Source organism: Cryptomeria japonica, chromosome 9, assembly GCF_030272615.1.
Source record: "Cryptomeria japonica chromosome 9, Sugi_1.0, whole genome shotgun sequence".
NCBI classification, from domain to species: Eukaryota; Viridiplantae; Streptophyta; class Pinopsida; order Cupressales; family Cupressaceae; genus Cryptomeria; species Cryptomeria japonica.
Genome location: NC_081413.1, coordinates 674,243,980 through 674,260,855, shown reverse-complemented (window position 1 = coordinate 674,260,855; position 16,876 = coordinate 674,243,980). Strand labels below are relative to the sequence as shown.

Genomic DNA, 16,876 nt, shown 5'->3' with positions numbered 1-16,876 from the left:
ATATTTTAATATTCTTCTCTTAGAAATAGAGAAATACTTCTTGAAAATATTTGTTGTAGTAATAATTTAATATTCTTCTATTAGAAATAGAGAAATATTTGCATAGAAATAGAGAAATATTTGCTGTTGGACTAACATTTTAGGACCAATATTTAAATATTTGCTTAGAAATAGAGAAATATTTGCTGTTAGACTAACATTTTAAGACTAATATTTAAATATTTGCTTAGATATAGAGAAACATTTGCTGTTAGACTAACATTTTAGGACTAATATTTAAATATTTGCTTAGAAACAGAGAAATATTTGCTGTTAGACTAACATTTTAGGACTAATATTTAAATATTTGCTTAGATATAGAGAAACATTTACTGTTGGACTAACATTTTAGGACTAATATTTTAGCCTTCTCTTAGAAATATTTGAAATATTTGTTGTTGTAATATTTTAATATTCTTCTCTTAGAAATAGAGAACTAATATTTTACCAAATATTTTTTGTTGTAATATTTTAATATTCTTCTCTTAGAAATAGAGAAATATTTGCTGTTGGACTGTTAGTCCTAAAATGATAATAATGATAATATTAATGCTCTTAAGTCTTATATTTTAGAAATATTGGACTATGTACCTACAAGCTAAATCCTTGTAGTTTGTACCAAGTTAGTCACTTTAAACCTATCTTAAGTCTATATTAAATCCTTCTAATTTGTACCAAGTTAGTCACTTTAAACCCATCTTAAGTCTATATCAGCCATACACTAGATATTTCTATTGGAGACACTATTTATTTTTATTGGAGACACTACTTATTTTTAAAGAAATGTTTCTCATTCCATCTAAATGAGAATTGATATAATATTTTTATATTTTGTTACATTTACTTTTAAAATTATATAAAATTAGATGCATCCAATTAAGTAGAAACTTGGGACATTTACATAAATGCCCATTAGAAATTGGACGTGCCCAATTCCATTCCAAAATTGCATTATGTACAATGGATAATTGTGTTTATGTAGACACAATCACTACAAAAGTTATAGAATAACACACAAAATATCAGTATACAGCAGAAACCAGAAAAACTACAGCCAATCATGGTTTTCGTAGTTTCATATACTGGTTTACCTGTGAATATTTTTATTTCCATGTTTCCATGTGTATTGAACGAGTACCATGGTTTCGCATTTTTTTTGTAGCTCTACTTGATGTGCAAGGAAAGAAAAGGGTAATTTGTTGGACTTTTGACTGCTTATTAATTTACTTGATAGATATTTCCTTCGTAACTGATATGGCTTTTTTAGAGGATGGTTCACAGGGAAGCCATTGAAGAAGTTTTCAACTCGTGGATGAGCTATTTTTGTACACGATGAAAAATAGAGAATGAAAAAGCAGTTTGGCAACTCGAGCAGTTTTGTTTCTGAATGAAAAACCTTCTCAATTCTCAATCGATCATGAGCCACTGGTAAGAGCGGATAGCAATGAACCTGTAAACACAGAATTCTTGCGGCAATAGCAGATTCGCAATTACAATAAACCTCGAAACAGAATTTTCTACATTTACCCCTATTGAGACGCGAAATATTCAAAAATAACACCAAACTTAATTTAAGTCTTATGTGCCAACCCGACCACATGAGCTCCTGCTTTTCTTAATTCGCTTCCACTGTAGCGAAAAAATTCCAGATACAGAATTGAAGCGTTTAAACTACAACGAAGCTACACATGCTCTCTATTCTGCATTGCTAAGTCTAACATATATCTTTAACTCCTACTGGTTACAATATTTCAATTAAGGATTTCAAATAACAAATTTTTGAGGACCAAAAGTAAGCTTATAACCGTTTGACAATATGCCATTTACAGTCGTAACTTTCAGGGGCCTGCAAGACCTATACGAACACTTATTGATGGACCATTGGACGCAGGAAGAGCTGAGCAAGCACCTCAAATCATCTAATTTTCAAGCCATTAGAAGGGGGAACAAAATCAAGTGTAGGTCATAACCATGTTCTACTCCTTTTATTTATGCATTGCAAAATCCTCCAATTAGATGAAACCAACATTAAACCCCATTAATTCGCTTAAATTTATAACTTCGGAGTCGCAGACAGTCCGCAATTACAGAATCCTATCACTATATTGACACTTAAAAACCTCAAATCTGCCAGCAATGATCCATCGCCTTACAGATCTATAAACCCTTGCTGAAACTAAAATTTTCAACACCAAACCCTTGGGGCAAGACATCATTCTTTATCACTACACCAACTATTTTAATTAAAGAGCTTTTAACAAACAATTCCCAGAAGTAGTGGTGTTGAAGAACACCTGGAAAATTCGAATTCACCGCAGGCAGAAAGAATCTTAACCGCCGAAGCCGTACAGAGTCCTGCCCTGTCGCTTGAGAGCATAGACCACATCCATGGCGGTCACAGTCTTACGCCGTGCATGTTCAGTGTAAGTGACAGCATCTCTTATCACATTCTCCAAGAAGATCTTCAAAACTCCTCTGGTTTCTTCATAGATCAAGCCACTGATACGCTTAACACCTCCTCTCCTGGCCAAACGCCTAATGGCGGGCTTGGTGATACCCTGGATGTTATCGCGAAGGACTTTCCTGTGCCTCTTGGCGCCTCCCTTCCCCAAACCCTTGCCGCCCTTTCCACGCCCAGACATTTTGTCTACAGAAAATAATCTCCCCGAATTAGTTTCAAGCTTCTGTAAATCTCGTCTTCTTAAAATGTTCAGATTGAATTTCTCTGCCCCATATCTGAATTTTATAGCTAATCTATTGTCTTGCCCGCCCTCTTCTGGCCGTCGGATCCATTCGATCAGTGGGAAATGTAAAGTTTAATTCTTGGCCGTTGGATCTTGAAATGTGCCAGTTGATTGGCGATAGTGCAACACTAAGGATCAAACGAGCGCGGGAACCGTTTTCCCCTTGTTTATTTTTTTTCCACGTCGGTTTGATTTTGAAATAAATAGTTTTGTCTCTCAAAAGGTGCAGTTATATTAATTTTTTGGAAGATAAAACAAATAAATGTCATAGGATTGTCTCTAAATACTCTAATTTATTTCTTATTAGCATATTTATCATTAGAGAAACATATGTAAAATATGTTAATAGATATCTACAATTGAAATCTAAATGTAATTGCAATTAAATGTTTTATTTAACATAATTTAAATTATTTATTTAGATATGATTTATATAAATGTTGAAATCGAGCAAGACTAAAGACATTAGCTATGTGTATCCCAATAATAATATTAATATTATAGGTTAGGGCTGGCCCGTGAATGGGCTTAGTCGGGTGGATCTGATTCATGATAGTAGGCTAAAGGTAGAATGGTGTAAACCAGAAGAAGGATGGGTTAAAATTAATTTTGATGGAGCCTCTAAAGGCAATCCGGGGCCATCACGGATTGGATTTGTGGCTCGGGACTGGAAGGGATATTCTGGCTTTTGGAGCTCAAAGAATTGATAATGGAACTAATAATTATGCGGAAGGAATGGCAGCTTTAATGGCAATTCGCTTTGCTAAATCCTTGGGCTTCTCCAAAATCCATATCGAAGGTGACTCTTTGACAATCATTAATGCTATTATTGCAGGTGAATGTCAGGCATGGCACTTGAGCAAATTAATATATGCTATTAGGGATGAGTTCGCAGTTGTTCAATTTTTCCAAGTGGGTCATGTTCATAAGTCAGCAAATGACGTGGTTGACACTTTATCAAAATGGGTGGTTGGTTTCAACGAAATCGGTGAAGCTTGTGTGGAAGATTTATGTACCATGTTTTTTGAGGATTTCTGAATTGGCACTCTTTCTCATTATGATGCATTTATGAAATGGTAAGGGAATGTGTTTGAGTGATGAGACAACACATGTGGGGCAATCGATAAATTGGCGGCTGGGGGATGTGATGGCATACATTTTCTTTTTTCTCTAAGTATCAATTTGAGGTGGTTGGTGAGGATGGAGGCAAATTTCCCTCTTTATACTCATAGGCCGCAGGCTGCTTTTTTCGGCCTTGTTTCATCGCTTCGAATGAAACATTTGTTCAAGGTGAAGGATGATGAATTCATTCACATTGTGGAGTTGTTTGGGGAGGTGTTTCTAGGGGCGAAACACGGGTTTCACTCGAATATGGACATGGTGACTATGGTGGTGGCGTGGGGACTAGAATTGGGCGACTCCACAGAGAATGTGGAATGGGTTGTGCAGGCTATACTAGATGATGAGTGGTTGGCGAGTCTGAATTTGATTATAGAATGGGCTATTCCAAGAGCTCTAGTTTTGACATCAGTGAGTTTTTGCAGACCAAAGGATGGCGAACCTTCATGAATTGGTTCCCTTCATGCAATGGTCGACCAACTTCAATCGAGTTGAACGAAGGGCGGAGGCGGTGCTTGCGTAGGACTCTTTGAAGAACCTTTTGCGACGACAGTTGGTCACGAGTGGTGGTGTATGGGTTCCAGTAGCAAATGCGGGTGGTAGGAATTCAAATGGTGGTTGTGGCTAAGCTCGACGTCGGTGCAGATGTGCACGAGGCAATAATGGGCCATAGTGTGCAGGTGGTAGTAGGATTTTGATCTTGCTTCAAATCTCTGCAAGCAAAAATGCAAAGCTTTTTCTTTTTTTGGTACAAATTTTATGTATCTGATTATGGCAATGCTTTTTTCTCTGTGAATAGGGAAAGTTTCTTTGTAAATGTGTAAAAATCATCAATGTGTATACAGGGTAGGGTTGGTTTTTTGGCTAGTGTTCGTGGGTTTTCCATTTTTTGTGTGGAAATCTTATCATTGGGATGTCTGGGCATTAATACATGATTTTTGTTATAGCAACGAACAAAGTGTAGCATTGTAATGGGTTTTGATATGGGCTTAATAGTCAGATTTTGGTTTTAGTCAGGTATGGGAGAACGACGGTTTTGTTGGCTATGGGGGTTTGGTGTATAATTGGTATTTGGGCTCTAGTTTTTTCTTCACAGAGTCAGTGATGGGTGTAATGAAGCAATGTAATAGTTTACTTTTATAAACAATAAATAAAACAACACTTTACCGATCAAAAAAACAAATATCATAGGTTAGGGTTAAGTTAGAATTATGATTGGCATGCTTCTCCTGGTTGAAAAAACAATAGTTTAGATTTCTCTGGATGGCGTCGTGCGCAAAGGAGTCTGTAGGGTTTCGAGCTAGGGCATTGATGCCCTAGCTCGTGGGCGGTCGTTTCCTGCTAGTGCGTCGGGGGAGGGCAGTGGAGGTTAGTGCAGAGAGGGGAGGAGTTGCTTTAGGGGTGGCGGGTGTTGGTGGTTGAGAGGTGGTCTATGAGAGGGGGTTTGTATTGCGCGCGACAAGGGCTCGGGGTTCCCTACGGGCTCGTGGATAGCCAGTGGGGCAGGGGGCTATGGTCTGCTCTACCATTTGGTGGTGCTTGGGAGGGGTGGGTTTTTGTTGCCTTGCAGGGGTGTGATTCCTTGTTTTTTTCCCGTGGGGTGTGGGTTTTTTGTGAGGTACAATGTCTAGTATTGGTGGAGAGGCCTCGAAGGCACCTCCCATCATGGATTTTTCATGTTGCGGTGGGTTCAAAATCCCCATCCTAAAGTGTCAAGACTTTTGGTAATAATCTTTTTGCCTTGGATTCAGGGTTTGGTAGTGTTGGTGACTCTCGGATTACGAAGATTAATGGTTGTCTGGAGAGATGCAGTGAGAGGTCGAGGTTGGTTATTCCTCTGGAGATGATAGCTGAAGATGTTGAATACTTTTCAAAATACTTGCTATATTGCAAGTTTTTGGGGATGAGGGTTTCTCTGCAGTTTTTGGAAAACTGGGCGCAAAGGACTTGGACACCAAAAGGGGAAATGGAGATTATGTTGCTGGCAAACAACTACTTCGTGGTTACATTCAACTACATGGAGGATCGCAATAGGGTTTTTTAAGGAGGCTCATATTTTTACAACCAGGTGGGGTTGTTCATCAAACCTTGGCATGCGGGGTTTAACCCTTTGGAGGAGCTCCCGAATAGGGTCCCAGTGTTGGTTCGTTTACTGCGGTTTCCAGTGGAATGCTACTGGGAGGATGTGTTGCGGATGCTCACTTCATTGCTTGGGAAGCTAGTTGGATCTTCAATGCAAACCCTGGGGAGAGAGGTAATGAATTTCGCTCGTATCTATGTTGAAATCGATCTTAGTAAACCTTTGCCAGATGCTATAGATATGTGTGCAAGCTCTTATTCTTGGGTTCAGCAGTTGGATTATGAGACTTTACCATTTCGATGTCATCTATGTCATGAGTATGGTCATTTACAGCACAAGTGTCCTAGGTACAAATCAGTGGTGCACCAACCTCAACAGCTGACCCATAACCTAGATGGGGCTGATAAAGGAAAAGTTGTCATGTCGGATGAGGTAGTGGGTGCTGATAGTTTTGTCTTAGTTAAGATAAAGAACAAGAATCGAAGACAAAAGAGGTCCTTGCAGGAGAGACAGGAGGAGGACACCTTTAACAGATTTGAAGCCTTGGATGACTTTAGCCAACAGAAAGTGAACTCGAGGTTAATTCCTTTGGATCAAGGTGCATCAGGGTTGGTTCCGGAAAGTATGATCTGGGACTCTACCCAGGCTCTACAAGTGGTTGGAAGTCAGCAAATACAGATGGATCAGACAGCAGTGGCCCAATTGGGACCCACTTCTAGTGCAGAAAGTGAAGTTGGCTAGGGGGGAGGGTTCTCCTACAGCTCAAAAATTGGAACCTGTTGGGGTCAAAAGTAATAAGACCTCCTTACACTTGGGTCTTCATCAAAAAGACATTAAGAAAGGAGCATAGGAGAAGAATTTGAAGGTTGACAAAAAGAAGGATTTGGATAAGATCAAATTGATGGGGGAGAATTTGGTTGAGTCAGGGTCAATAAAGACTCTGGATTCTCATTTTTCCAATCCCTCGAAATGATTGTGCTATCATGGAATGTGAGGGGCTTGAACAATGGCCCTAGACAAAAATTTGTTCGGGAGTTGATAAGGAGTCATTCACCTGATGTCCTTTTTTTGCAGGAAACTAAACTTTCTGTGGAAAGTATGATGGGTGTGGTTCTGAAGCTTTGGGGGAGAGGAGAGTGTCTGTGTATTGGAGCAGTTGGCTCCTCTAGAGGGGTGGCATGTCTTTGGAACCCCTTGAGGATTCGTCCTATTTGGTGGGTTGCTTCCAGATCTTCTTTATCTGGGGTTGCCTCTAGTCTTGAGACTGGGGAATATATCTTGTTTACTAACATTTATGCCCCCATTGATCTTCAAGGTAAGCAGAATTTATGGTCTCACATTTCTTTTATGCGAGGGTTGTTCCCTTTTCATCCTTGGATTATGGAAGGAGATTTCAATGCCATTTTAGAGTTGTGTGAGAAGAAGGGTGGTGTTATGCATTTGGAACCTTCTTCTTTCCTTCTCCGAGATAGTATATCTTCATTGCATCTTGTTGACAGTAAGCCTGGTAATGGTCTGTTCACTTGGAACAATAGGAGGGTAGGGGAGTATTGGATTGTGGAGAGGTTGGATCACTTTCTGGTTTCTAGTTTTTGGGTTGGTGGGGGGTGGTCCACATGTTCGGAGATTCTAGACTGGAGGGAGCCCAATATGGAAAGCTAATGTAGTGAGAGGGGAGGGGTGAATCAGTACTTCAAATCCTTTCTTCAACAATAACTTTACTGTTAAGCATAAACTGAATATTGTTGAAACATAATATAATGCTAAAACAAATAAATAACAATCATACATGATTCACTCCATAACACTTATATTTTGGTTACGCAGAAACTCCTTGTTAGAGATAAAAACTGCGGTGGGGATGGCACCCACAACTTCACTACTGCAATAATAAAGGTTGCTCGGTTAGAGCTACATGTTTAGCTATTTCTGATAGCTTACACTGTTAGGAGTATCAAGATCTTTAGATCTACCTTGCTAAAGGATTTTACAACACTTATACTAAATGTTGCACCTGGTTAAAGGCTTTATAGTTTATAGACTTTGTTAGAGTCTTTTACCCTGTTAAAGGTTTCTCTTACAACTCAACATATTACATTCAAAATCTTACAAAATATCTGCAACTTCACATTTGAAATGTTATAGCAGATTCTATGTGCTCAAAATGAAATTACCTTGCTTATAGCATACCTTGGTAACCCATAAAATAACTCAGTAAACCTTTCTGTTTACTGTGTTCCTTGACTGTTCTCTGAAATCCTTCTCGGTGACCTTTGTGTATCTGTAATAGTCATAACACTAAGTGCTTTCCCATGATTTTGCTTTTCACATATGTCTTGCTTCACACTCATGTCTTGCTTCTCAGTCATACACACATACACGCTTGATCCTTAATTCATGTTGTATAAATAGATCTCTTATGACAGTGATCTTGTTCGTGCTTCGATCTTACAAACATGATTCATTAAATGAATAACCATACAAATTATTTCATTAGATATATGTCCTCAAAATCATACAAAATCTTAAGTGTAATTTCCAATGTGTTAACGGTTCCTTGTTCCTCGATATTTGTAACACGTTTCCCATATGTGTCTAGGTTCAATGAATCTGGTAACACGTTCCACTCGATGTGTATCAACTCGGTATACCATCTTTGCTACTCGGTAGTCATAGAACGTTACTTGGTAGACAACTCGATGTATACTAAACTCTGTGACTTGTAACTTCTGTAACCGACTGCTCTGTGCTTACCGACTAAATAGTTCGGTAGTAATAACCGACTAGAGTATATAGAATGACTTTGGACATAAAACTAATGACAACTTAGTAAATAGTAACAGTCGGACCACTGGCCCATAAAGTTGGCGTCTTCTTCTTCTCGGATCGCTCGCACTCCATTCAAATTCCAGCTTATGTGGTTACAGGATCCTTCTTTGCAGGATCGTGTTGTAGAGTGGTGGAGGAAAGGGAGGCCAGCCTTTGGCACTGCTATGTACAGTTTTGCCAAGTAGCTGCAATTTGTTAAGGTTCAGCTTAAACGGTGGAACCGCTAGTGTTTCGGGAATATTTTTCATGCTAAGAAAGTTGCTCAAATAGTGTTGAATGCCATTACTAGGGAAATAAGAGATCATGGTTTGTCTGAAGCCTTGCTAGGGGAGGAAGACAAGGAAGTCAAGGCTTTAGAGGAATGGGAGCTTACGGAGGAAATCTATTGGAAACAAAGAGCTCGTATTGATTGGCTTCAAGCGGGGGACAAGAATATTGTGTTCTTCTTCAATTCAGTGAAAGTAAGAAGACATGGCAATTCTATTCCTGTTCTGGTCAATGATAGAAGTGAGCAGTGTTTATCCTTGCAGGAGATCTCTATGGAGTCTTTATAGTATTTTCGGTCCCTCTTTAGCAAGGATACTCAGGGGGAGTCGGAAGAGGAGAATCAGGTTCTTGCTTGTATTCCTTCTCTAGTTACTAGGGAGATGAATGAGTAGCTTATGGGTCCTATTTTGCTGGAAGAACTTGAGAGGATTGTTTTTCACATGAGGAAAGGAAAATCCCCTGGTCCAGATGGGTTTCCAGTTGAGTTCTTTCAATATTTCTAGGATATTATCAAATTGGACTTATTGGAGGTGGTCCAAGAGTCCCAGAGGAATAAGCAGATGCTTCATGCTTTGAATGCCACTTTCATTGTACTAATCCCCAAGTGTGATGGGGTTGACCGATTAGGCCAGTTCCTCCCTATCTCTCTCTGTAATGTGATCTATAAGATCATTTCTAAGTTGATAGCAGAGAGGTTGAAGAACTGGCTTGGGGATGTCATCTCAAAGGAGCAGAGTGGGTTCGTGGAAGGTCACCAAATCCTAGACGGTGTGGTCATTTCTATTGAGACCATTCATTCTATGGCGGCTTCCAAGGAAAAAGCTATGTTTATTAAGCTGAATATGGCTAAGGCTTATGATAGATTTCGTTGGTCCTTTCTCCATAAGATCCTTAGGGCCTTTGGCTTTGATAATGAATGGATTCAATGGGTAATGTTGTGTTATGTCTACCTCCTTCTCTATGTTATTTAATGGAGATCATACTGAGTTATTTGGTGCATCTAGGGGTCTTCGCCAGGGGGACCCCCTCTCCCTGTACTTATTCATTCTTCTTGCTGAGGGTCTGGGGAGGTTGATTAAACATAATGTGGGTCTAGGTATTATTCAAGGTTGGAGTTGGGGAAATGACCTACATCCTCAGTCCCATTTGCAGTTTGTTGATGACACGACCTTGATGGGATTAGCTCGGATTAGAGAAGCTTCAAAGTTTGCGTAAAGTTTTGGATGTTTATCTTGTCGCTTCGGGCCAGTTGATCAATGAGGAAAAATCTTTCATTCTCTTCTTCAACACACCTAGAACTATTCAGAGGAGGATTGTTCATATCCTGAGATTCCAGGTTGGTTCTTTTCCCTTGACTTACCTAGGTATTCCTATCTCTACTAGTAATCCTCCCAGGGATTCGTGGCAGGGTATCTTGGACAAATTTCGCATGAAGGTTTAACATTGGACACACAAATGGTTATCCTTTGTTGGGAGAGTTCAATTGATCCAGTCAGTGATTTAGGCTCTTCTGATTTATTGGTGTATGGTCCAAGTTGCCCTAAGTGGTTCTTGAAGGGATTGGATTATTTGGCAAGGCAATTCTTATGGGCTGGCAACTTGTCCTCCTACAAATGGTGTCTTGTCAATTGGGACTTGGTGTGTAGCCCGAAGCAGTCGGGTGGGCTTGGCTTAAGGCAGTTTGTTTTATTTGGGGAGGCTTTGGCGCTAAATTGTACTAGAGATGGTGTGTTAAACAGGATTGAGGCTGGGCTAGGATTTTGGCTTGCAAATATATGCAAAGGATCCCGAAGGAGGAAATCCCAAGATATCCGCTTGAGGGAAAAGGTTCATCGATTTGGAGTACTCTCAAGAAAGGGGCTTCTCTTATAAAGGAAGAACATTTTTGGATATGTAAGAGGGGGGAAGAGGTTATTTTCTGGTTTGACTCTTGGGAGGGATATCCCCCCATCCTGGATCAGTTTCCCAACCTTGGGAGTTTTTGCCAGAGGTTCCTGGAGGCAGGGTGGTCTAGGGTGAGCGACTTTAAGGTTGTTTATAGGTGTGGGCATTTGGAGTTGGAGCAGTGGAAGGCTCCTAATGAATGGTTGATTGCCGATATGGATGAAAAGTGTGCTAAGTTGTATGGAATTTTGGCAAGTAGACACTGTAGCTCCCTTAAGGGTAGGGATAGGCTTGCTTGGTCCCTGAATCCTAATGGCGTATTTACTATGGCTAGTGGGTACTAGGAGTTGTTGTCTTGAAGATTGGAGGGGAGGGAGGTGCTTTGGTGGAAACATGTGTAGAATAATTTTTCCTGGCCGAAGTGTAACTATTTCGCTTGGACTTTGGCTTTGAATAGATGTCTAACTTGGGACAATATTCACAAGCGGGGATTCCTTGGGCCTTCCATCTGTGTTTTGTGTGGTAATGGGGAGGAGGATTCCTCACACCTGTTCTTTAGATGCCCTTTCTCGCTACTAATTTGGCATTACTGGTGGGGGGTGTGGAAGCATCCATGAGTTCACATGGATTCTTTGGTGGAGTTTTGGAGTAGTTTGGGCAGGCCTCTTCTTTTGTCCTCTTTTCTCCAGACTGTCTGGCATATTGGGCCCATTTTTATACTGTAGCAGATCTGGCTAGAGAGGAATAGGAGGATCTTTAGGGAGGTCATATTGTTAGTTCGGTAAGTGTGGAATATAATCATTGGTATGATTCAGGAGACAGTGGAAGCTAAATGTGAGGTGAATTTTCCTCTGGATAGAGGCGACGATGATATTGTGAGTAGGCTAGTCTATAGGAGATGTCTCCCGCCTCAGCTTGTGTCAAGAGAGGTAGACGTGCTATGAAGAAGGTTCAAAGGGTGGGAAGGTGGATGCCCCCTCAGGATGAGTAATTCATGACTAACACCAATGGCTCCTCTAGGGGTAATTCGGGACCTGCTGGGATTGGCGGTGTTGGTAGGGATAGTAGGGGGGAGGTGGATTTCTTCTTATCGGTGCATAAAGAGCGGAAGTCTAATAACTTTATGGAGGGATTAGCAATTTTCTATTCCCTGGAGTGTGCCTTGGAGTTGGGGTGGCAGAAGGTTATATGTGAATCAGATTCGCAAATTATTGTTAACTTGTTGATTGAGCAGAAGGTGAGTGGGATTCATTGGCAGCTGGCATGGATCGTTCACCAGATTCTTCAAATTAGTTCTATGACGGAGAAGGTGTCTTTTATCCACATTCCTCGTGAATGGAATAGAGCAGCTAATTGTTTGGCTAAGTGGGCCTTGGAACATGATGATGACTGGAAAGTTGAAGGCTGGGAGCAACTCTCCCCAGATTACTATTAGGACCTGCATAAGATATTTGTTGAGGATATGGATAGTTACGAAGCCGGCTAATCTTAGGTTGGGCTTGTAGTTCCCTCCTAGGGCTTTAAGACTTTGGTTCTCTCTTGGATTGGGCTTGTGGTTCCCTCCTGAGGCTTTGAGACTCTGTTCTCTTTTGTAATTCTTGATTCTAATTTTTAATAAAGTTTTTACCCCTTTTATTCAAAAAAAAGTTAGAATTATGATTAAAGGATTATAGTTAGAGTTACAATTAGTGTCAGTTTTAGAGGGGTTTATGATTATGGTTAGTATTGTAATTAGAGTTACAATTCAATCAATGTTCAATGAGGATTAAGGTTAGGGTATGGTTCAGTTAGGGTTATGGTATAATTAGGGTTAAGGTTAGAATTCAATTTCGATCAATGTCCAATTATGCTTATGGTTAGGTTTTAGTAATGGTTAAAGTTTGAGTTCAATTATTAGGGTAAGTGTTCATTGAGAATTATAATTACATATATAGGTTATATATATATATATTATGGAGGGTTTTATGTGAAACCAAAAATGTTTTTTCTAGACTATTTATATCTGTAATGTAGCCAAAAATGGGGTTCACTAGTCTAACATGCAAACTAGGAATCAAATCCAATCCCACCAATTACATTGAAGAACAACTAATAGGCCCAACTACATACCCTTGGGAGAGTTGGGTTCAATGAGTTGATTATTCTCTTTTTTATTTGATATGATTGGTTATGTTTGGAGATTAAAAATGTAAGAACTAGGTTAATTGATGCAAAAGTGGTAATAAATGTGCAAAAATGACAAATGTTAATTTGAAAATGAATAGATACGTACAAGAGTAGAAAAATATGTTGAGAGGAATTTGTGACATAAATCTGGACTGAAAATGAATGGATATTGTAGCTAAGCACCCTAGCCCTAACAGGTGTCCGAGTACAAAATAAGAATGCAACTAGTCTTAGGAACTCCCAAACTATCCTCTGGTCACACTGCAAGTCAAAACACAAAAGGAAATAGAAATGGTGTTGGGTTGTATAGGGGCTTGCCTCAGTCAAACCCTTGGTTGGGCTCAACCCTACAACAATGATGATTAGGAAATAAATTAAAATCTAAAGTTAAATGCTTGAATAAAAATGCTTAAATGAAATTATTATACCTTCAATTAATGATGAGATTCTCTTAGGATAAGTTTCCATATGTTGATGCAATGATGTGATAAATCATCATAAAATCCATCATGAAACATAATTTAAGACGCCTTGCTATAGCTTATTGCTTCATGAACTCGTATTTTCTCTCGATTGCTCTTGAAATGTAAGAATGAGATGATGAAATGAATTAGGGAGTGATGTCTTATATAGAGTTCTCAAGATAAATTTACCTTTTGGCTGACTTAAAATAATCTTTTTCTAATTTTGAAGATAGATCTAGAAATGCCAAGGCCAACATGTTATCCTCCCAAAATTTCAGCCACAAGTGTCAAACATTGTTCAATGATTGTCAAAGTCCTAAAAAAGTAGGCTTGAATTATAAGGGTTACGAGATAATAGGGTCATGATACCAAACCTATAATTTATATGAAAAATGACAATATTTAAGTGGGGGAAAAGTACATTGAACTTTAAAATGAGATAGGGCCTATGTAAGCTTAAAATGATATAGATGTGAGGGCACACTTAAAGTAAGTGCCCAAACAGGAAAGTGTTGAAGGTTTAAAATAAAATAGGACCCATATTCTTCAATCGAGGATTAATTCAAGGAAAGAATAGGCCCTAAAATATTTAAAGGAATAGGAAAATCAAAATAAATACTAGGAGAGTGTGAAATTGGATTCAATAATTAAATAAGTACAATTTACAATGCTACATTTAGCCCCCAATTTAACGAGAGTATAAACTTATGCTCATACTCACAATAAAGTAGAAATGAGAGATAGAGCATCTAAGAGAAAGACAAGCTAGGGATAGGATGACACTAAGTTTGAGGGATGTGCAAGCCCCCAAGCATTGGATCATATCAATCATGCAAATAACCTTAGAATATGCACAAAGCAAACAGTGTTAGAAATAAAAGCAAACAAAAAGGTTCCAAGTCAACTAGTTGAAGCGAGCTCGACGTAAAAATGTCTGAACTACTAATATAATTCTAGATATGTTATTGCAATAGCATGAGTGAACTTATAGAAAGAACAAGGACTCCCACCAATTAAGAAGAGATATGGCTTCTAGATCTAGTAAGGAGTTTCTTACTATGAGTTGTATAGGAAGGGAGAAAGAAAAAAGACTTGACTTCTTGGTCTAGTAAGGACATGCTTGTTATAAGCCATGTTGGCACAAAGAAATATTACAAAAAAAAACCTTGGGTTGCTAAATGATATAAAAACTTGACTATAAAATGGGTGTTGTGGCATGCACACACAAATATTACCAAACAAATCCCTCTATTTGCAAGAAAATCTAAAAACTCTACTACAAAATGGTTGCTACAGTGACACATGCACAAACAACAAGGAGGTCACACATATGCCCCCCCTTAAGATGTCAACATAGATATGTGTTGATATCTTAAGATAGAAAGATAATGACACTAAAGTTACACACCTTTTCCAGTTGGAGATGTCCTCTAAGCAACAATGCACATACATTCCAAGATAGGAAGAAAGGTCCTTCTATAGGATTGGTTTATTTAAGTGAGGAAGAGATATCTTACAACAAGTGTGTAGTAATCCTTTTCAAGGATACATGACCATCAAAGAAGGAGGACGATATCTTCGCCTAAATATATCTACCTCTGGAAAGAGAGAAGATCTTTAATAAAGATGTCATCTTTGAAACTAATAAAGGTAAAGGAGATCAAGAATAAACTCTTTCCCTATTGTTAGGAAAAGTAGAATCTTAGTGAAGGATTGTATACTTTCAATCACCAGGGAGAGATCATTCATAAAATGCATACACTTTCAAGCAAGAAAGAGGTCTTGATCAAGTAATATGTACACGTCTAAGAAAGGAGATAATATGCATGAAGGACAATTCTATGCAATAAAGTATAGCAAGTTATAAAAGATAAAGCTCAACAAAGGGAAAGTGGATCCTTTAGGAAGAAGGAATGGTTGAAATCTATTCTTGCCCCCAATTGTAGAGATAAGAATAAATATGCTATTATGTTGCTATCCAAGTACGGTTGTACATAAAATTGTACCCCCATGAGTGATAATGAGCCCCCAATAGGTAAGCTACCAATGTCACATAGCGAGGAGAAACATAATAAGAACTTTAAAGTTATTTAGAAGAGTCACAAAAAAGATGCCACTTATTGTCACCTTTCATTTAAGCAATACCATAATCAATGAATTTTTGATTTTGAGTGTTCAAAGCTTGACATTCATCAATGGAATGGAAATACACTTGATGATACACACAAATGGAAAATTTATAAAGATATTATCTACATTTTATCCTTCTTTAGGTCCAAGAAGGGTTAATTGCCTTGGCTTGAAGAAGGTTGAGAAAAATACTCTCTTGTTGTGGTGAAAAGTCGAGAGAAGAAGACATGGGTGCTTTATAAAATCAGGGAGGGGATGTCAACAAAGGAGGTGGTTGGAAACCTAAACCCATTTTAGAAAAGTGTGATGAAATACAAATAAACATTCAAAGTAAAACAAATAGCCTTATACCTTGCTTTCTCTTCTTCCTCTAATTGAGCTTGAAGTGGATATGCGCCCAAATGCTCCACTTGATTTTCTCTTTGAGATGGTGGATTGTTCTCCACTACATGTCAAGATTGATTGGAATAGGATTTGGATGATGATGAATATGGATTAGATGAGATGTCAATTTGGCATTATGAGGGTGCTATGAATGAATTCAGAGCTCAAATGGACAACATAAACTTTCTCAAAAGGTGGATGATTTGTGAGGAGTGGAGATTCCAATTTATAGATTGGAGGGGGCCAAAATGGAGGGTCAAGATTGATCTTGAATGAAGGGCTATGATTGAAAGAAAGTGGGAGAAGGTTGAGAGGAAAAAGTGGGAGATCCAAGAGATTTTCCATAAAGGCATTTATTATCTCCACCCTTCTCAAGTACATGGGGAAGAGTTCCCCAAGTATATTGGAAGAGAAAAAAGAATATAAAAATCATTGGGAGAGGACAAGAGGAATTAAAAATTCCAAAATAATGAATGTGTGGGAAGAATAAATGGAGAAAGGAATTAAAAATTTCCTGGGAAGAGGAGGCATGGGGAGATTCAAAGAATGTGACTGAATGGACCAAAGTTGGTGCATTTAAGGTTTGGAAGGTGAGATGATAAAATTCATTTATGGAAAGGAGTTGACTCATCCCTAATCAAGTTGATCAGAGATGTGCAAATGATTAAGGAAATTGATTAGGTGGATTAATGAGGGAATAAAGAGAAGGCAGGTGAGTTAGGAGGATAGGACACGAGGAGAGAGAATGAGTGGGGGAACATAAAATTGGG

General features: G+C 38.7%; 1 protein-coding gene across 1 annotated transcript; it reads right to left on the bottom strand.

Annotated features, from left to right (window-relative positions):
* Positions 1–1,998: 1,998 nt before the first annotated feature.
* Positions 1,999–2,766, bottom strand: LOC131054156 (histone H4). The gene has a single exon (XM_057988620.2). It carries the CDS (start codon positions 2,679–2,681, stop codon positions 2,370–2,372), a length of 312 nt encoding a protein of 103 aa, XP_057844603.1. The 5' UTR covers positions 2,682–2,766; the 3' UTR covers positions 1,999–2,369.
* Positions 2,767–16,876: the final 14,110 nt, after the last annotated feature.

What these genes read in the sequence shown, in the direction of transcription:
- LOC131054156 (XM_057988620.2), bottom strand. Translation starts at nt 2,681, where the DNA reads ATGTCTGGGCGTGGAAAGGGCGGCAAGGGTTTGGGGAAGGGAGGCGCC.